The sequence below is a fragment of the Xiphias gladius genome, chromosome 4 (assembly GCF_016859285.1).
Source record: "Xiphias gladius isolate SHS-SW01 ecotype Sanya breed wild chromosome 4, ASM1685928v1, whole genome shotgun sequence".
In the NCBI taxonomy this organism is placed as follows: Eukaryota; Metazoa; Chordata; class Actinopteri; order Istiophoriformes; family Xiphiidae; genus Xiphias; species Xiphias gladius.
In genome coordinates this window covers 16,025,225-16,039,967 of record NC_053403.1, presented here as the reverse complement: position 1 = coordinate 16,039,967, position 14,743 = coordinate 16,025,225, and the positions used below count along the sequence as shown (strand labels likewise).

General features: G+C 42.4%; 2 protein-coding genes across 3 annotated transcripts; one reads left to right on the top strand and one right to left on the bottom strand.

Annotated features, from left to right (window-relative positions):
* The first annotated feature begins 201 nt into the window (after positions 1–201).
* Positions 202–8,112, top strand: zfyve1 (zinc finger, FYVE domain containing 1). 2 transcript variants are annotated; one of them, XM_040125020.1, is made up of 12 exons: positions 202–1,467; positions 1,559–1,802; positions 1,912–2,172; positions 2,289–2,503; positions 2,722–2,828; positions 3,232–3,340; positions 3,428–3,525; positions 3,812–3,929; positions 4,284–4,454; positions 5,008–5,188; positions 5,317–5,430; positions 6,339–8,112. In XM_040125020.1, exons 1-12 carry the CDS (start codon positions 979–981, stop codon positions 6,569–6,571), a joined length of 2,340 nt encoding a protein of 779 aa, XP_039980954.1. In that variant the 5' UTR covers positions 202–978; the 3' UTR covers positions 6,572–8,112. The 2 variants fall into 2 exon arrangements, with proteins under 2 accessions (XP_039980954.1, XP_039980953.1); XM_040125019.1 differs by having other exon boundaries at positions 1,909–2,172.
* A 40-nt stretch (positions 8,113–8,152) lies between these two features.
* wdr21 (WD repeat domain 21) lies at positions 8,153–14,271 on the bottom strand. The gene is made up of 13 exons (XM_040125021.1): positions 13,789–14,271; positions 13,513–13,628; positions 12,991–13,148; positions 12,329–12,411; positions 11,789–11,891; positions 11,487–11,630; positions 11,119–11,168; positions 10,814–10,893; positions 10,402–10,494; positions 9,863–9,960; positions 9,536–9,712; positions 8,921–9,035; positions 8,153–8,828 (listed from the first exon to the last, which is right to left on the bottom strand). The coding sequence occupies exons 1-13, from the start codon at positions 13,899–13,901 to the stop codon at positions 8,566–8,568; spliced, it is 1,593 nt and encodes a 530-aa protein (XP_039980955.1). The 5' UTR covers positions 13,902–14,271; the 3' UTR covers positions 8,153–8,565.
* Positions 14,272–14,743: the final 472 nt, after the last annotated feature.

The window sequence follows — 14,743 nt, the reverse complement described above, 5'->3', positions numbered from 1 at the left end:
CTCTTGCTATGTGCCTTTCAAGTTATTTTACTTTTGTAAAAGTACCTGTAGAACCGTGTGCGGAGTACAAGTTAGTATATCTACTATTCAACCCAGGGCAGTATATAAATAGAATAAACTAATAAAATAAAATCACTCGTTTTTCTATGCAACCCATAACTCCTCCATTACCCAAAGTGCATTGTGTTTATGACTTTTGACCTCTGGATAAAAACAAGCCGATCAGCTGATGTAAAAGCAACAACATCTACAAGGTCTGAGACGAGGCAGCTCAGCTAGCTTACTTTCTCTATACGGTGTGTGGCAGTTGGCGGTATGATGTTAAACAGTGTACGTGTCCAGCTTTAGACTCTGCTGACGCGGCGTTTAAGTTAACGACGAGGTCGTCGTCCGTCGGACTAGCAGCCGCTGCCTGGTCAGTCGAATGAAATGAAGGTTGTTCGTTTCTCCAGGAGTGTGTCTCTTTGTGTAGCTAATGATAGCTGGTGACTGTCTATTACCTAGTTTCACGGCGTGTTTTTTAGGCATTATGACGAGCACACCGAGCTGCTTTTAAGCTGCAACTTGGCATCGTCAGCTGAGCTGCAACGTTACTTAAAACCAGACAAGAGATGCAGGGCAGCTAACGTTAGCTAGCAAACTGTTGTGCCAAAATATCAAGTAATTAGTAGTTTGGGCAAGTGTTTGAAATCGCTGCCTGGACTTGCTTGACTACAGACTGAATATCCTCATTGACAGTAAGCAGTAACAAGTTCAGCTACTCATTTCATACTTTTTTTCAACAGTATTGCACATTAGTGAATTTTAGAGAATTAGAACAAAAAAGGTCACATCACATCTGGCCATAGAGATTTGCTTTGCCTCGTGTCTTCCAGCCGCATTGCTTTTGCAATCCTAGTTACTCTTAGTAATACTTAGAGTGATAGTTCCCCGTTCTTATCAACGCCAAAGGTTGTGTCCTGACCTGTCAGGTTTGAGATGAGTGGTCAAGGTCCAGCCGGAGATAAAGGAATGAACACAATCCTAATCTGTCAAGAGAGCTACGCCTGTGGGGGTTCAGATGAGGCTGCGTTTGAATGTGACGAGTGCCGCAGCTTGCAGTGTGCCCGCTGTGAACTGGAGCTCCATCGCCAGGAGCGGATGAGGAATCACGACCGGGTCCGGATTGCTCCAGGACACGTTCCTTTCTGTGACTCCTGTAAAGGGGACAGCAGCTGCTCTGTCAGTGGTGGACGGCTCAGAGCTGTTGTGCGCTGCCAGGGTTGTAAGATCAACCTGTGTTTGGACTGCCAGAAACGCACCCACAGTGGAGTCAACAAGAAGAAACACCCCCTGACACCTTATCCTCCAGCCAAAGCTCCCCAGGACAACAGCGTGACTGCTGGCGAGTCAGAGATGGAGATCCTGAAGGCCAAGCTGGAGAAGGTGTGCAGCTTCCTTTTGGTGGACGAGAAGGAGGAGATGCAGGTAAGTGCCTGAGAAAATGTTATTAATCTTGTGTTCACACCTTGCTCAGGTGAAGTTAAGATGATCTGGCCAATCTAATGTGGATTCTCAGGTGAAGGATGAGGAGGACTTTGTCAGACGACTGGGCTGCAGACCGGACGAGCTCCTCAAGGTGGTCTCGATCTTTGGGAACACAGGGGAGGGCAAGTCCCACACCCTGAATCATACATTTTTCCTTGGGAGAGAAGTGTTCAAGACCTCACCCACCCAGGATTCCTGCACTGTGGGTGTTTGGGCAGCTATGGACCCTGTGCACTGGGTTGTAGTCATCGACACAGAGGGACTACTTGGGGCTGGTATGGAGCAAACAATTGATTTGCCTAATATCATGAAATAAACAGAGGTAGTGGGAGGGTGTTTCCACAATTAACAGGCTTTCATTACTGTCTTTACACTGGTCAGCAGGGGCCAATCAGGGTCAGCGAACCCGGCTGCTGCTTAAGGTCCTGGCTGTCTCTGATGTGGTCATCTACAGAACCCATGCTGACCGTCTCCATGACGATCTCTTCAAGTTCCTAGGCGATGCGTCAGATGCGTACTTGAAACATTTCACCAGGGAGTTGAAGGCCACCACCAGCCGCTGTGGTCTGGATGTCCCGTTAGCCACTCTTGGCCCTGCGGTGATCATCTTCCATGAGACCGTCCACACCAAGCTACTAGGATCAGGTACATCCAAGAGCCCACGGAATTGGGAATTCAATGAGTGAGACTGGCATAAGATTGTTCAAAGATGCTCAAGTTATCTTCTCCTTGACTCCCTGTCTGCCATCATCCGTCTCTAGACAAGCCATCTGAATCAGCCGAGCGACTGCTTCAGGAGCGCTTCAGGAAGCTGGGTCTGTTTCCAGAAGCATTCAGCTCCATCCAGTACCGGGGAACCCGGACCTACAACCCTCCCACGGACTTCAGCGGCCTGCTGCGCAGCCTGGAGCAGCAGCTGGATAACAACACCACCCGCTCCCCACGTTCTGCCAGTGTCATCTACAAGGCTCTGCAGGTAGTGATGCTTGCTTGTATGAAGAAATGTGTAATGTATAGCCACCTAGCTGGACATCCGGCAATGTGAAGGGAAGAAACACTGTTGTGGGAATACAGTATCAACATGTTTATGTTGCTGTTTCAGGCATTCAGTTAACAATGTAGAGCCAGAATCACCCAAAGTGGGCAATATTGACTCTTCCTGTCCCTCCATCTCCTCCTCGCTCCTCTCCTCAGGCCCTGAGCGAGCGATTCAGTGGGGAGATTCCAGATGAGCACATGACCAGTAACTCCTTTTTTCCAGATGAGTATTTTACCTGCTCTAGCATCTGCCTCAGCTGTGGGTACGTGTCTCTCGCTTATTTACCGCACCTGTAGTTCAGTCACAGAAAGACAGAAATGAGCATTCATGACACAGAAAAACAAACATGACAGAAAAGGTATTACATTTGTTTACATTCTCAGATGTTAAAGCCGCCCTCTGAGGTATAATGAAGGAGCATATCACAACACACTCCTACATTCATTTCTCTGCGGTTTGCACACTGGCTCTATTAGTTTTTCACAGTGATTTAGCTGAATTAACCACAGCTATATAAATAATAATATTAGTAAATGATTAAGTATCACAGTGGCATTTCATTTTTAATCATAAATGTTAATAGAAGTTAAAGTTCAATTATTGTTGAAAGTGCAAAGAAACAAATTCTGGGCCTTGTCTATGACTTGGTGTGCTCCCGCTTTCAGTTCAGGCTGTAAGAGAAGCATGAATCACCTAAAGGAAGGACTCGACCACGAAGCCAAACATCGCTGCCGCTACTCTGCACAGTACGACAACCGCATCTACACCTGCAAGGCAAGTACAAACCCACAATTTCACACGTGCGTGTGTTGAGGGAAGCCTGCGTGATGAGGTTCTGAGTGTCTGTGCTGAACTTCTCAGGTCTGCTATGAGGGCGGGAAGGAGGTAATAGTGGTTCCCAAAACAACGGCCTCGTCTGACTCACCGTGGTTTGGCCTGGCGATCTACGCCTGGTCTGGGTGAGTCCATCTGCCACAGAGCCATATGGAAAATTATTGGAAATGGCTTCCTTGCAGGCACAAATAATTCTATACATCCCTATTGATTGTAAAAATAGGGAAAACATCACCAAGTGTTGTCCATCTACTTGTTAAACTGCCCCTTTATTGTTGGCTTTGCTCAACTGTAACAACAGAAAGTACTCGAACTAATGTATTGCAGCTCTGCAATACAGACCAAGACCACGAGGCAACATAATCTGTCCCCTCTATAGTGGAGCTGAGACCTTTTTATGTCTTTGTCTAGGTATGTAATTGAGTGCCCCAACTGTGCAGTGATCTACAGAAGCAGGCAGTACTGGTATGGAAACCAGGACCCAGTGGAAACAGTGGTCAGAACAGAAATCCAGCACATCTGGCCTGGGGTAAGGCCACAGTGGAACAGCATAAATGAGATTCTACTAAACCACTTAAACGAAGTTGCAAGCCAAGAACTTAAAGGTTTTAAGTCAAATGAATGATGTCACATACACTGTGAGCTACATTTACTATTCGTGGTTGTGTGTAGATGCCCAGGAAAGTAATCCAAAATCTTGTTTTCAACATTTTTCATGTTAACGTCATGGCTCAGGTCAGCATTTTCACGTTGATCTGAGCATACTTAGTCAAAGGTGCTGAGTAGAGAAGCGTAAATGCCAAGAATAAACTGTGCTTTTTTTTGCCAGCCGGTAAGGCTTTGTATCTTTACTTATCTTTACTCTTCTTTACCTTCTTTTCAGTCTGACGGTTTTTTGAAAGACAACAACAACGCTGCTCAGAGGTTGCTGGATGGAGTGAAATACATTTCTCAGTCAGTGTCGGAGCTCAGCGTTAAGCCTGCCAAAGCAGTCACATCCTGGCTTACTGACCAGATTGCTCCCACCTACTGGAAACCCAACTCCCTTATCCTGGTACATGACTAAAATGGGACTAAAACTAGAGAAAAAATACAAACTCTGAGAGTGTACTGTACAGAGCGCTGACTGTGAGCAATTATGGTGCTATAAGGTCCCTTTGTTGTCATTAATTTTCTTAAACCTCAACATGTTACACAGTTTGTTCTCTTGTTGACCTAGGTTTAGCACTTTTACATAAATTATTTGGTATTTGTAACAGTGTAATTGCAGTCTGTAGTGGCAGCTTTACAACTGATACTAGTGATGCAACATCTAAAACAAAGGTGTGGTTTTCATGAGGAAAATTTGCTGTTCCAATGAAGCAGTGGTTGGAGGGGAAATGAGGACAGATGGTTGAGATTTAGATCATAGATCACTTTACCCACATGCACATACAGTGGATACCCAGACTGTTACACAATAGTTACATCCTGCGGTTCCTATACAAACAGGATTTGAAGAAAATATCCGTATTTGGAAGTGAAAAGGTGTCTTCAAAATGTTCTACTTTTCTGAACTATATCTACAGGATGACAGCTGACATGTGTTTTCGTTGTGTGTGATGTAGAAATGCCATAAATGTGCAGAAGAGTTCCAGCCCAACGACACCAAGCACCACTGCCGTGCCTGTGGAGAGGGTTTCTGTGACGCCTGCTCCTCCAAAACCCGACCGGTCCCAGAGAGGGGCTGGGGCCTTGCACCCGTGCGAGTCTGCGACGCTTGTTTCCACAACAGGGGAATCCCAACTGGTAGGCAAATCAGTCCCACTTTTACACAAGTCCTTCTTAACTGTGTGACATGATTATCAGGTTTCTGGATGTGAGTCTTAACAGTACGAGAGTGTCTGATGCGATAAGTGCATGTTTTCCTGTTGTAGAGTTGCTGGATGCTGCCCTGGAGGAGGAAGGAGGTAACCTGATAGCCAGGAAGGTTGGGGAAGCTGTTCAGAACACGTTAGGAGCTGTAGTTGGTGCTATTGACATACCTCTCGGTGAGCATTAGATCTGTCTGCATTATCAAGATCGCTTCGAATTAAAACTATCCCTCTATCCAGCTGTTGTTCAACAGTAAAAATGGTCTGTTATCTCCTGCAACCCTTTTTTTTTTTTTTTAACCTTCAACTTCAGTGGGTTCGGCATTTATGCGGAGGTCAGTTGATGAATATGTTTGTGTCAATGAGAATATATCATCTTTGACTGGATGCATGTAGGATATTTCTGCAAGACCAGTAAGGAGTCATTAAATGTGATTCCAACAAAAATTTATTTTTTATTTATTTATTTATTTCATTAATTGTTTGATGTTTAAAATGTCAGAAAATAGTGAAAAATGTTTATCACAATATCTGTTATGCCCGATCAGCTCTCTAAAACCCTAAGATATTCAGTTTACTATTGAAAGAGACTAAGTAAACCAGCAAGTTTTTCTATCTTAGAAGATGGAACCCGAGGATTTTGGCAGTTAATATAAAAAATTGTAAATGTAAACAATTAACTGATTATAAAATTGGTGCCAATAATTTTTTGTCTATCGACTAATCAATTAATCAACTAATATTCCAGCTCTAAAATGTGACTAGTTATTTATCAGCTGTACAAAACTTTTTTCTTCATAAGCCATGTAAAATAAAAATGTTATTTGTTTTAGTTAACTATCAAGCTGCATGAGTTTTAGTGTAACATGACTTGGGGCTTTACCACATTTCTTCCTTTGCATTTTGACTATTAAATTTGCATAGATTTTAGCGTTGATGCTGAAACGAAATCTTTCAGCCCTAATGCAAAGCTATAATAAGTGGGCAATTCTGGATGTTCACAGTACCAGAGGTACCAGAGCAGAGATAACAGCCCGGCTGTTCCGTTATATTGACAGCCACATTCCCTTTTCTCGTGTGTCCAGGCCTGGTGAAGGACGCAGCTCGCCCGGCCTACTGGGTCCCAGATCAGGACATCCACTCCTGCTGCGAGTGCCAGAGAGAGTTCAGCCCACGTCTCTCCATCCACCACTGTCGCGCCTGCGGCCAGGGCGTGTGCGCCGACTGCTCCCAGGAGCGGCGCTCTGTGCCCTCTCGTGGCTGGGATCATCCCGTGAGGGTCTGCAATGGCTGCCACCAGAAGCCTGGGGAGCTTTAGCAGAGCCAGGAGCGGGAGTCAGAGTGGGAGTGGTTTGGGACGCCGACCTCTGCGAAAACTGGAACTGAAACCGTTTCTGACTCTGACTAAAAGACTTCAGAATTGTTGTTTTTAGTGGCTTTTCTTGTCTGCCACCTGACTGTCTGTGGCAGATTGGAATCTCTTACGCTGTCCTCGCGTCACTTCAGTCGCTCTATGCTATTTCACTTTAATATGCCTATATTTTACACTGTGAAGAATACCAGTCAGAGTGAGACTTGAATATCAAGAAGACAGGAGAAGTAGAACAACTCAGAGAGATGATGAAAGTGAGTATTGTACAGTACATGCTTGCTTACAGTTGAGTTCAGGTAAATTTCCATGTGCCCCTTTAGACCCTTTTTAAATTTGTATTGATGCACATGAAACCCTTATTTCTTTGACAATCCCTCCCAGTGTTACACAGTAGTATAATTAGCACCTTCTGTAGTCTGGGGCTACATGTGTAAACCATATAATAATAGAAGTACTAACTGATTCCAGGTAAGCACTTTTAGTCTGAGATTGTTTCTGCAGGAGCCCTGGATATAACATTCAGGAATGGCTTTAGAAGAAGGGATGGAAAAACCCGAAAAAACCTGATCCACCACAATAAATTCTGATCCATGTTTGACTGGATCTGCTGTAAGTTTCATCAACTCCCACCATACTAGCTTTAGCTTTCCTGACACTCTTTGGCCTCAGGAGGATTACAACAATCAGAAGCCACTGATGTAATGTAGCACCGAGATGCATTCCAACCTATTATATGTATGTTACTCGTAGTTAGTAATAACTACGCACATAATCCCTTGATACTTGTGGTTGTTTGTGCATTTGAATGGGCAGATGATAATAGAACAGCCTTAATGATGCAGTCCACATTGACTGTTCAAAATTTTACATACAATATACATATATGGGGAGAACGTCTAACAGGGAAATTTTTAAATGGCCTCTTTTTGTTTTTAAAATGTCAAAACTACTATTGGTTAACAGGACACCGATTAGACTGCATTGGGATAAAATGCAAAGGAACCTGCTTTTATAGAGTGGCTGGCTCACACTAGTAATATGGTGCAGAAAAGACTTCAAACCATCTTTTTGAGGCTGGCCCCTCAAAACAGGAGATACTTAGGAGAGTAATAACCCTTTACTCTGTCAACTCAGGCTGCTAGTTAGACAGGAGCTTTTAATGAGCTGCAGCATACATGACAATTATCTTATAAATGCAACATATATTATGCAGCGAAGCCTGCTACTGAACACCTAGGCATTATGAGGTCTGACTGTATTGATAGGTAACCACGTTTTGGTTTTTTTTGTTTTTTTTTCAGTATCTGACTGGAAGAGTAGATTTGATTATGATGTCAACAAATAAGCTGAAATAACTTTGACCTGAATGAGTGAACCGTCTCATCATCTCAAAGAGAGGGATGCTCAACGAATACAGATATCAGATGGAACAAATCGATACCTTTATGTTCATGCTCATACAGTATGTATTAAACTGCAGAAACTCCTTTTGTGAGTGTGTGTGTGTCATTTAGGGAACAAAAATAATTCAATAGATCACTGTGTTTAATGACTTTTTTTTTTTAAACGACAATTTGAAAAAGTAGTATCAATCTACAATATAAACACAGTATTGTTCATTTCAAATTCAGAAACATCCTAAATGACATTACAAATTAAAGTCAGTCATGTCTTAAGTAAGTACACTTCTTTTGAAAAGGTTACAGTAAGCAGTGTCTAACGGTCGTAATTAGGCGCACTCATGTACGTAGCACTTCTACTTTCTTTTGGCACAAAAAAGTCTGTGAAAAATAACATTCCCCTGAGATATAAATGTAACTTTTCTGAGGTCATCTTATAAAACAAAAGTTCAGTACAACCATTTGGAAATGCACTGCATACAGGCCTTTCAGTTATACAATAGATGAATATAACACCATTTTTGTATTTGGCAAAAATTATCAATGAGAGGAAGCATTTTCCATGTTTTCATAATATCCTGCCAGCTGCTCTCCTCCTTCCTGGTAGTCGGTGTTGTATGGGAAGTAGTACAGGTCGTGTTTGACAGCCATGAGCAGGCCGGGGAGCCCCCTGCACCCACCCAACTTGGAGGAGAAGACGACGCTTGGGATCAGGTCGTTTGCGGCTGGGTGGGGTGATGGGATGGTCCGCAGCAGTTGGCTGTCCTTTAGGCTCCATAACCTCGTGTAGCAATCCTGACCCACTGTGGAAAGAACCCAATTGAGTCAAACAATGAATGTTTTGAAAAGCAAACTCAATGAATATATTGATAGAGCATGACTTGTTGTCTGTTACCTGCCAACAAAAGCCCCTCAGGTTCATTGACATGAATAGGAAGGTAGGCATGCTCATTGTAGTGCCCTTTGTACTCCTGCACTGGCTTTGTCACTCGCACATCCCACAGCTTGATCTGCACATAAATGAAGAAAACACACAAAGTTAAAGAAAAAATAGTATCCATCTGGGTTTACATGTTAACATTTTATTCTGATGGGTACCAGGATTTTACTTGGATCCTGTGCTAAAGTTTGGACTTTTCTCATACTGACTTGTTTTGGGTGAAAGGCTGTAAAGTTCAGCTTTGGCTTAAATGTAAAGAGCCAAAACAGCTCAATTGAAATCTTACTTTTCCTAAATGATACCTTTCTGTCATTCTCTTTACACTTTGTCAGTCACCAAAGTTTACAGTTTGATTACAATTTTAACATTGCTGTGTATTATTTTAACCACTAAATCGTAACAGGTTGGGAACACACTTCTTGGCCCTGAAGTGACTCGTGGCAGGTGCCAAATCTTTCCACTTGGGACATTAAACTCATCTCAGGACCAAAACAAAACGAACATACTACTAATTTGGAACCAAATGTTTATAGCAGAACTCAAAGTGTGATCCGATGTTTAAAACCTGACCTGGCCCAGCATATCAGCAGCCAGCAGGTAGTTCTCATCCTGGAGGACGCGGACGGAGGTGATGGCTGATTCTTGATGGAAGCGGCTGGCCTTCCAGCTTTGATCCCTGCGGCCGCGCTGCCGCAGGTCGATGCTGAAGATCTCCCCCGATCGGCAACCATTGAACAGCACAGGAACCTGAGGAAAAAAGGGAGGTCTTTTTATTTGTCTGGTATTCTCCTTCTGCGTGGTGTTGTTCTTGGTCATATCCAAGAGAAATCTACACAAACATATTTCAAGTGAACTCAAACATGCTTTAATCACTTTGATGTAATCACTTTGACTCACCCTAAGGGCGAACTGCTGAGCCAAGACATCGCTGCCTACGCTGTATGTCTGTGTTCGGCCCGTCTCTGCATCTTTCACAATTACCCTACGAGATAGGCCTGCCAGCACATGCATGAACAGATCATTATTTTAGATTTATGACTCTTTATGCAATGGTCTCATTTTAATCATCTACAACAATTATCAGCGATTAGGTTACTCTGTACTATAATTGCATACTGCTATCAGGACAGTCTTTCAAAAGATATTAGAAGCATCTGTGACTCTACAGCAAATTTGAACCCCAAAGTGGTTTTTAAAATGTTTTTCTGAGTATGTAGCCCTTAAAGAAAAAACTAAAATTTTATGATTGTTTCCAACATGTGTTGCTGCTGTGTGTCGTTTCTGTCTAAACAAAGTTAGTGTGATTTAAGAGTTTGTTTAACACCTGATAGCTGCAGCCAAACCAACCAACGACCTCCACAGATGCCAGTGATTACGACTGATTGCAATTATTATATTTGATTACGAGTAGAAAGAATGATGGTAATGGAACGGACCAGTGCTGAAGGTCTTATCAAACTGTGGGTTGAGACACCAAGCACAAGACCAGGCTGTAGATATCTTAAAGCTACACAGCATCCCTGGCTGGTCTGAGGAGAGAGGGGAAGAATTAAAGAGGAGAAATGTTAATGTGGGGTAAACCAAACAAAACCAACATGAAACATAACCTCTCTGATCACCTTCAGTCTGCAGACATATGAGCATGTTACTAATGCAGTTGATTGGGAACCCAGTAAGGAGCCAAAGACTAAAATGGACCATAATTATCCTGGCAAAACTGCTATTTCAAAACCAACGCTTTATGGGAAAAGTCCCTGCAATCTGCCTTAAGAACAATACAATTTTAGTAGGCTAGCTTGAAAGTCTAAAATAAATTGATCCACCAGAGAAAATTGTGTTTAATCTAACCTGGGTTGGAGTTGCTGAAGAGGGAAGCGGGAAGTAAACTGACGCAGCCAGGGGTGTCTGCCACTCCGACAAGACACAGCCTGAAAGTCAGCTCAGTCAAGGAAAACAGAACCAGCGTCCACCAAATACTGAGAAGATACTTTTGGAAATCAAAACTAAAGGGTAATACGATGTGGAACAATGACTGTGACTTTATGGAATCTATTTAAAAAAAAGTTCTTTGGTTTCTTTTGAAACCAAAGCAGCACTTGAGTTTTAAGACATATGTACTGACTAAGAGCTCTACTAAAGCTGAAGAAGGATACAGCACATGGGAGTCTGGGTAGTTGACTGAGGCCCAGCAGATGGAATTCACCTGAAACACATTAAGCAAGAGTGGAATGTCAAAATTCATTGCTGGTGGATTAAAAACACACATTGGCAACATTTAGTTTCTTTAGGAACTAATACACTGATTTTGCAATTTTTCTGAATGTAGATATAGTGTACTTTAAAACCTTGAAGGGGGGGATTCAAAGTGTCTGAGTCAATTTACTGGATTTATCTATATATTTTTAATGTTTAAAACAAATACATATTCCACTACACTGATGCAGGGAAAAACACGTGTACAGTAAAATGCAAGAGATGTCTATACAGAATCACTGCTTCAGCTCTAAATAAATACTCCCACCTTACGGTTGGTGAAGTAGAGGTTATCACACATCTCCACAGACAGAGAGCCCTGGCTACTGCTGCTGAAGTTCATGATGCCGTACTTGCAGCCGCCGTGAGAAACGTCGTTGACTGTGAACACTCGCTCACACGCGGAGTCCCCCTGAGAAAGACGAGGGAGGATTAGGCAAAAGCAAATTATGGTCACACTAAGAAAGAGAAAAAAAAAAAAGTATATTTTGTAGAAAAATGTTTGTATATGAAGTTATGTATTAGCCCTGAGGTGTTTTGCTTGTGTGTCTGCGTGTGTGGTATACTCACCACTATGAGTCTGAAGTTGTCAGTGTTGGGGTTGCTGTTGTCCGTGCTCTGGACCTCTAGTTTGTGGCGTCTCATTCCACTGACCTTGACCTCATGGACCATCCTGGAGACACACAGACAATCCACAAAACAAAAATAATTTACTCACTTCTTTTCAGCTATTTGACAAAGTGGATGTGTCTATTTATTCAAATAAATGTTTGCCAACAGGCTGAATATAAATCATTTAGGCTGCTGTTACAACTGTAAGTGAAATAAATTCATATGATTCAAACTCTCAGGCAACACCATATTTTGACTATGTTTTAGGATTTTTGTGTCTTTTTATTAAGACAGGTTTGAAACCCACGTCAAAAATGATTAGTGTCATTATTAGTGGCCAGCAATGCCCCAAAGAAAACCACACTACACATACTGATTAGGATCAAAGTTAGTCTTTGTTTCACTGGGTTTGTTTCCTTAATGTATTACAGCTGTGGGTATTGAAACACGTACGAGGGTAACAGCTTTATGTCCTTGTATGCATGTGGGATACAGTACCTACAATAGGAGTTCTCAGGTAACAAGCCAAGGTGTCTTTTCTGTAGCAGCAGTGAAGTGTTCAGTCCTGTTCTTGGTGCTTTCTACAAAGTAGAGGATGTCGTTAAACAGGGATCAAACCCGTGCAGGCCCACAGATTTTAGAACACGGCTAATTCCCCGCTAATGGTAGAAAAACAAAAAAGATTTCACAATCTTCCTGTGACCATTTTACAAGAGAAAACATTTATTTTTTTTCTCTTGAAATTAACCAGAAGACAGGACATCCACTTGCTTTTACCAAAATCAATATATCAGTGAACTCTTTTGTGTTGCTTTTCACAGAATTCTCACATATGGTCCTCTCAGTGGCTGTAAATGAGTAACCAAGTACGTGATCGATCACAATTTGGAGTCCAGCAATTTTTCCTTGTGGCCGTAATGTCTCGGCTCAGTTTTCAAGATTACATATTTTAAATTGGACTCATATGATAGGCTTTTATTTGATGACAATTACCATTTAGGCATTTTAGTTTATGCTTAAATTACTCCTCTTGAAGGTTACACTTGTGGTAAAAATAAATAAATAAATAAAATAAAAAATAAAAAGTATATGTTGGAGTTTCAAGTAGAAGAGAAAACATATAGAAAGATGGAAATTATTTTGTCCTGCAGTTGACTTACTTTTCTGGGCTTTTCATCCTCTGCGAGCATCTTGTTTCTCTGTTTCTCCCTTTCTTTCTCCTGCAACTGCTCTCTGGTCAGTGGGTTACAGTTGTTATGTCCCGGCAGCAGACGAAAGTAGCGGTTTTTCTCCGGGTCAAAGTAGAAACCAGGCAGCTCTGGCAACAGAACAATCATGCACATCTTTTCTCCACAATCTTTAAGTTACATCGCCCAAATATCCCGGTTACAGCTGGAATACTGACAATTTATTTCAAAGATTAAAACATAAGATTGGTCCAAGTTTATTTTTCTGTTGCAGTGTTATCTAACAGTGCCGTCACATGTGGTCGTGTTACCAGTGTCCATGACAAGAGTCCATATGAAGCAGCTTTTGTGTTAGTTACTCTGACAGCTTCCTGCTTATTATATGAGATATTCCCATCAAATGATACTGCACTTGCACACCACTCCTTGGACAAAGGTAAATGAGATCTTCTCCTATTTGTTTGATCGGGGAGAAGGTAGGTGACTGCTACTGACCTGGGGCAGCACTGCTGGCCTTGGAGGAGGAAGGCGAGGCAGAAGAACCTGCAGACTGGTTCTCATACCTCCTCTGAGATGCTCTATATGACGGCCCTGCATTGCTGTGTCCATACCTGTGAAAAGAAAGGAAGAAACGCTCCATATTAATCTAAGGATAAGAGCCAATTACTCACGTCACATACACTTGCGATGCTGAGCATTACTGACTAAGAAACGTAGCACATCTTTTAAACTAAGTACCTCAAATATGCGTCAACATTTCATTCAACATACCACTGTTCGTCCTGTGTTGATCTTTGCCGGTTGTCTCTGTACCAGCCGCGGCGGTGACCAGCCCCTTGTCGCCTGTGCGGTCGCTGCCCTTCTCGCCAGGTCCGCTTCTTCATCCCTGCTGTCTGGGTCCCGAAATTAGGTCCTCACCCCACGTTGTCTGTCATTCACTTCTGTGTTTGCCACTGTGTGAAGCTAGTCGTAGCAGCGTATTGACGTGTTAGCACAAGTTAGCTAGTTCTTATCATTAGCAGTCTTGAGCTAAAGTCAGCTACACATCCTTCTCGACACGTTTGGTATTGGCGCTGAACATTTAAGAGGAGTAAATGTAAAGATGGGTTTCACAGGTCAATAAATGCGCCTCACGTTAAAGGTAAACAATCTTTATTTCCTTAATGAACTGATATAACGGTACATACTTAGCACCTCATGAGCTAACTACTGTACATTAAGTTCTAGCCATGTTGTCCCGCCTCCAAATGTCATTCATTGGCCTATTGCAAACAATAGTGTGTGACGTGGAAAGCTTTCATTGGTTGTTTTCTTAGTGAGCGTCTCAGCCACGCATCGGGATAATAATATGGAAATTATTTTATTTCATTGGGTTGACGGGCGATGGGCGTTCAAAATGGAGTAAAGTACCTGCTCAAAATGTGTGCTCTCCGAATTCGGTGCATTTTATTTTGACCTCGAACAGTTTTTAATAATTAGAATTTACGACTGTATTCTAAACTGGTGGACTATCCTCTAAACAGGCGTCAGAGCGCCCTAAACCTATCAAAACTACTGAAAGGACACCCTGCTACAGGTCACGGTGTACGATATTCATGTCACTTTAAATCGATTAAAGCTAAATCAAGTTTATTTCACGACAGTATAACAATCTAAGGACTGGGATATTGATTTTGACTGACTTCTCTGAGGCCACGCCTAATGTCTTGATGCTGGTGCTGTATTG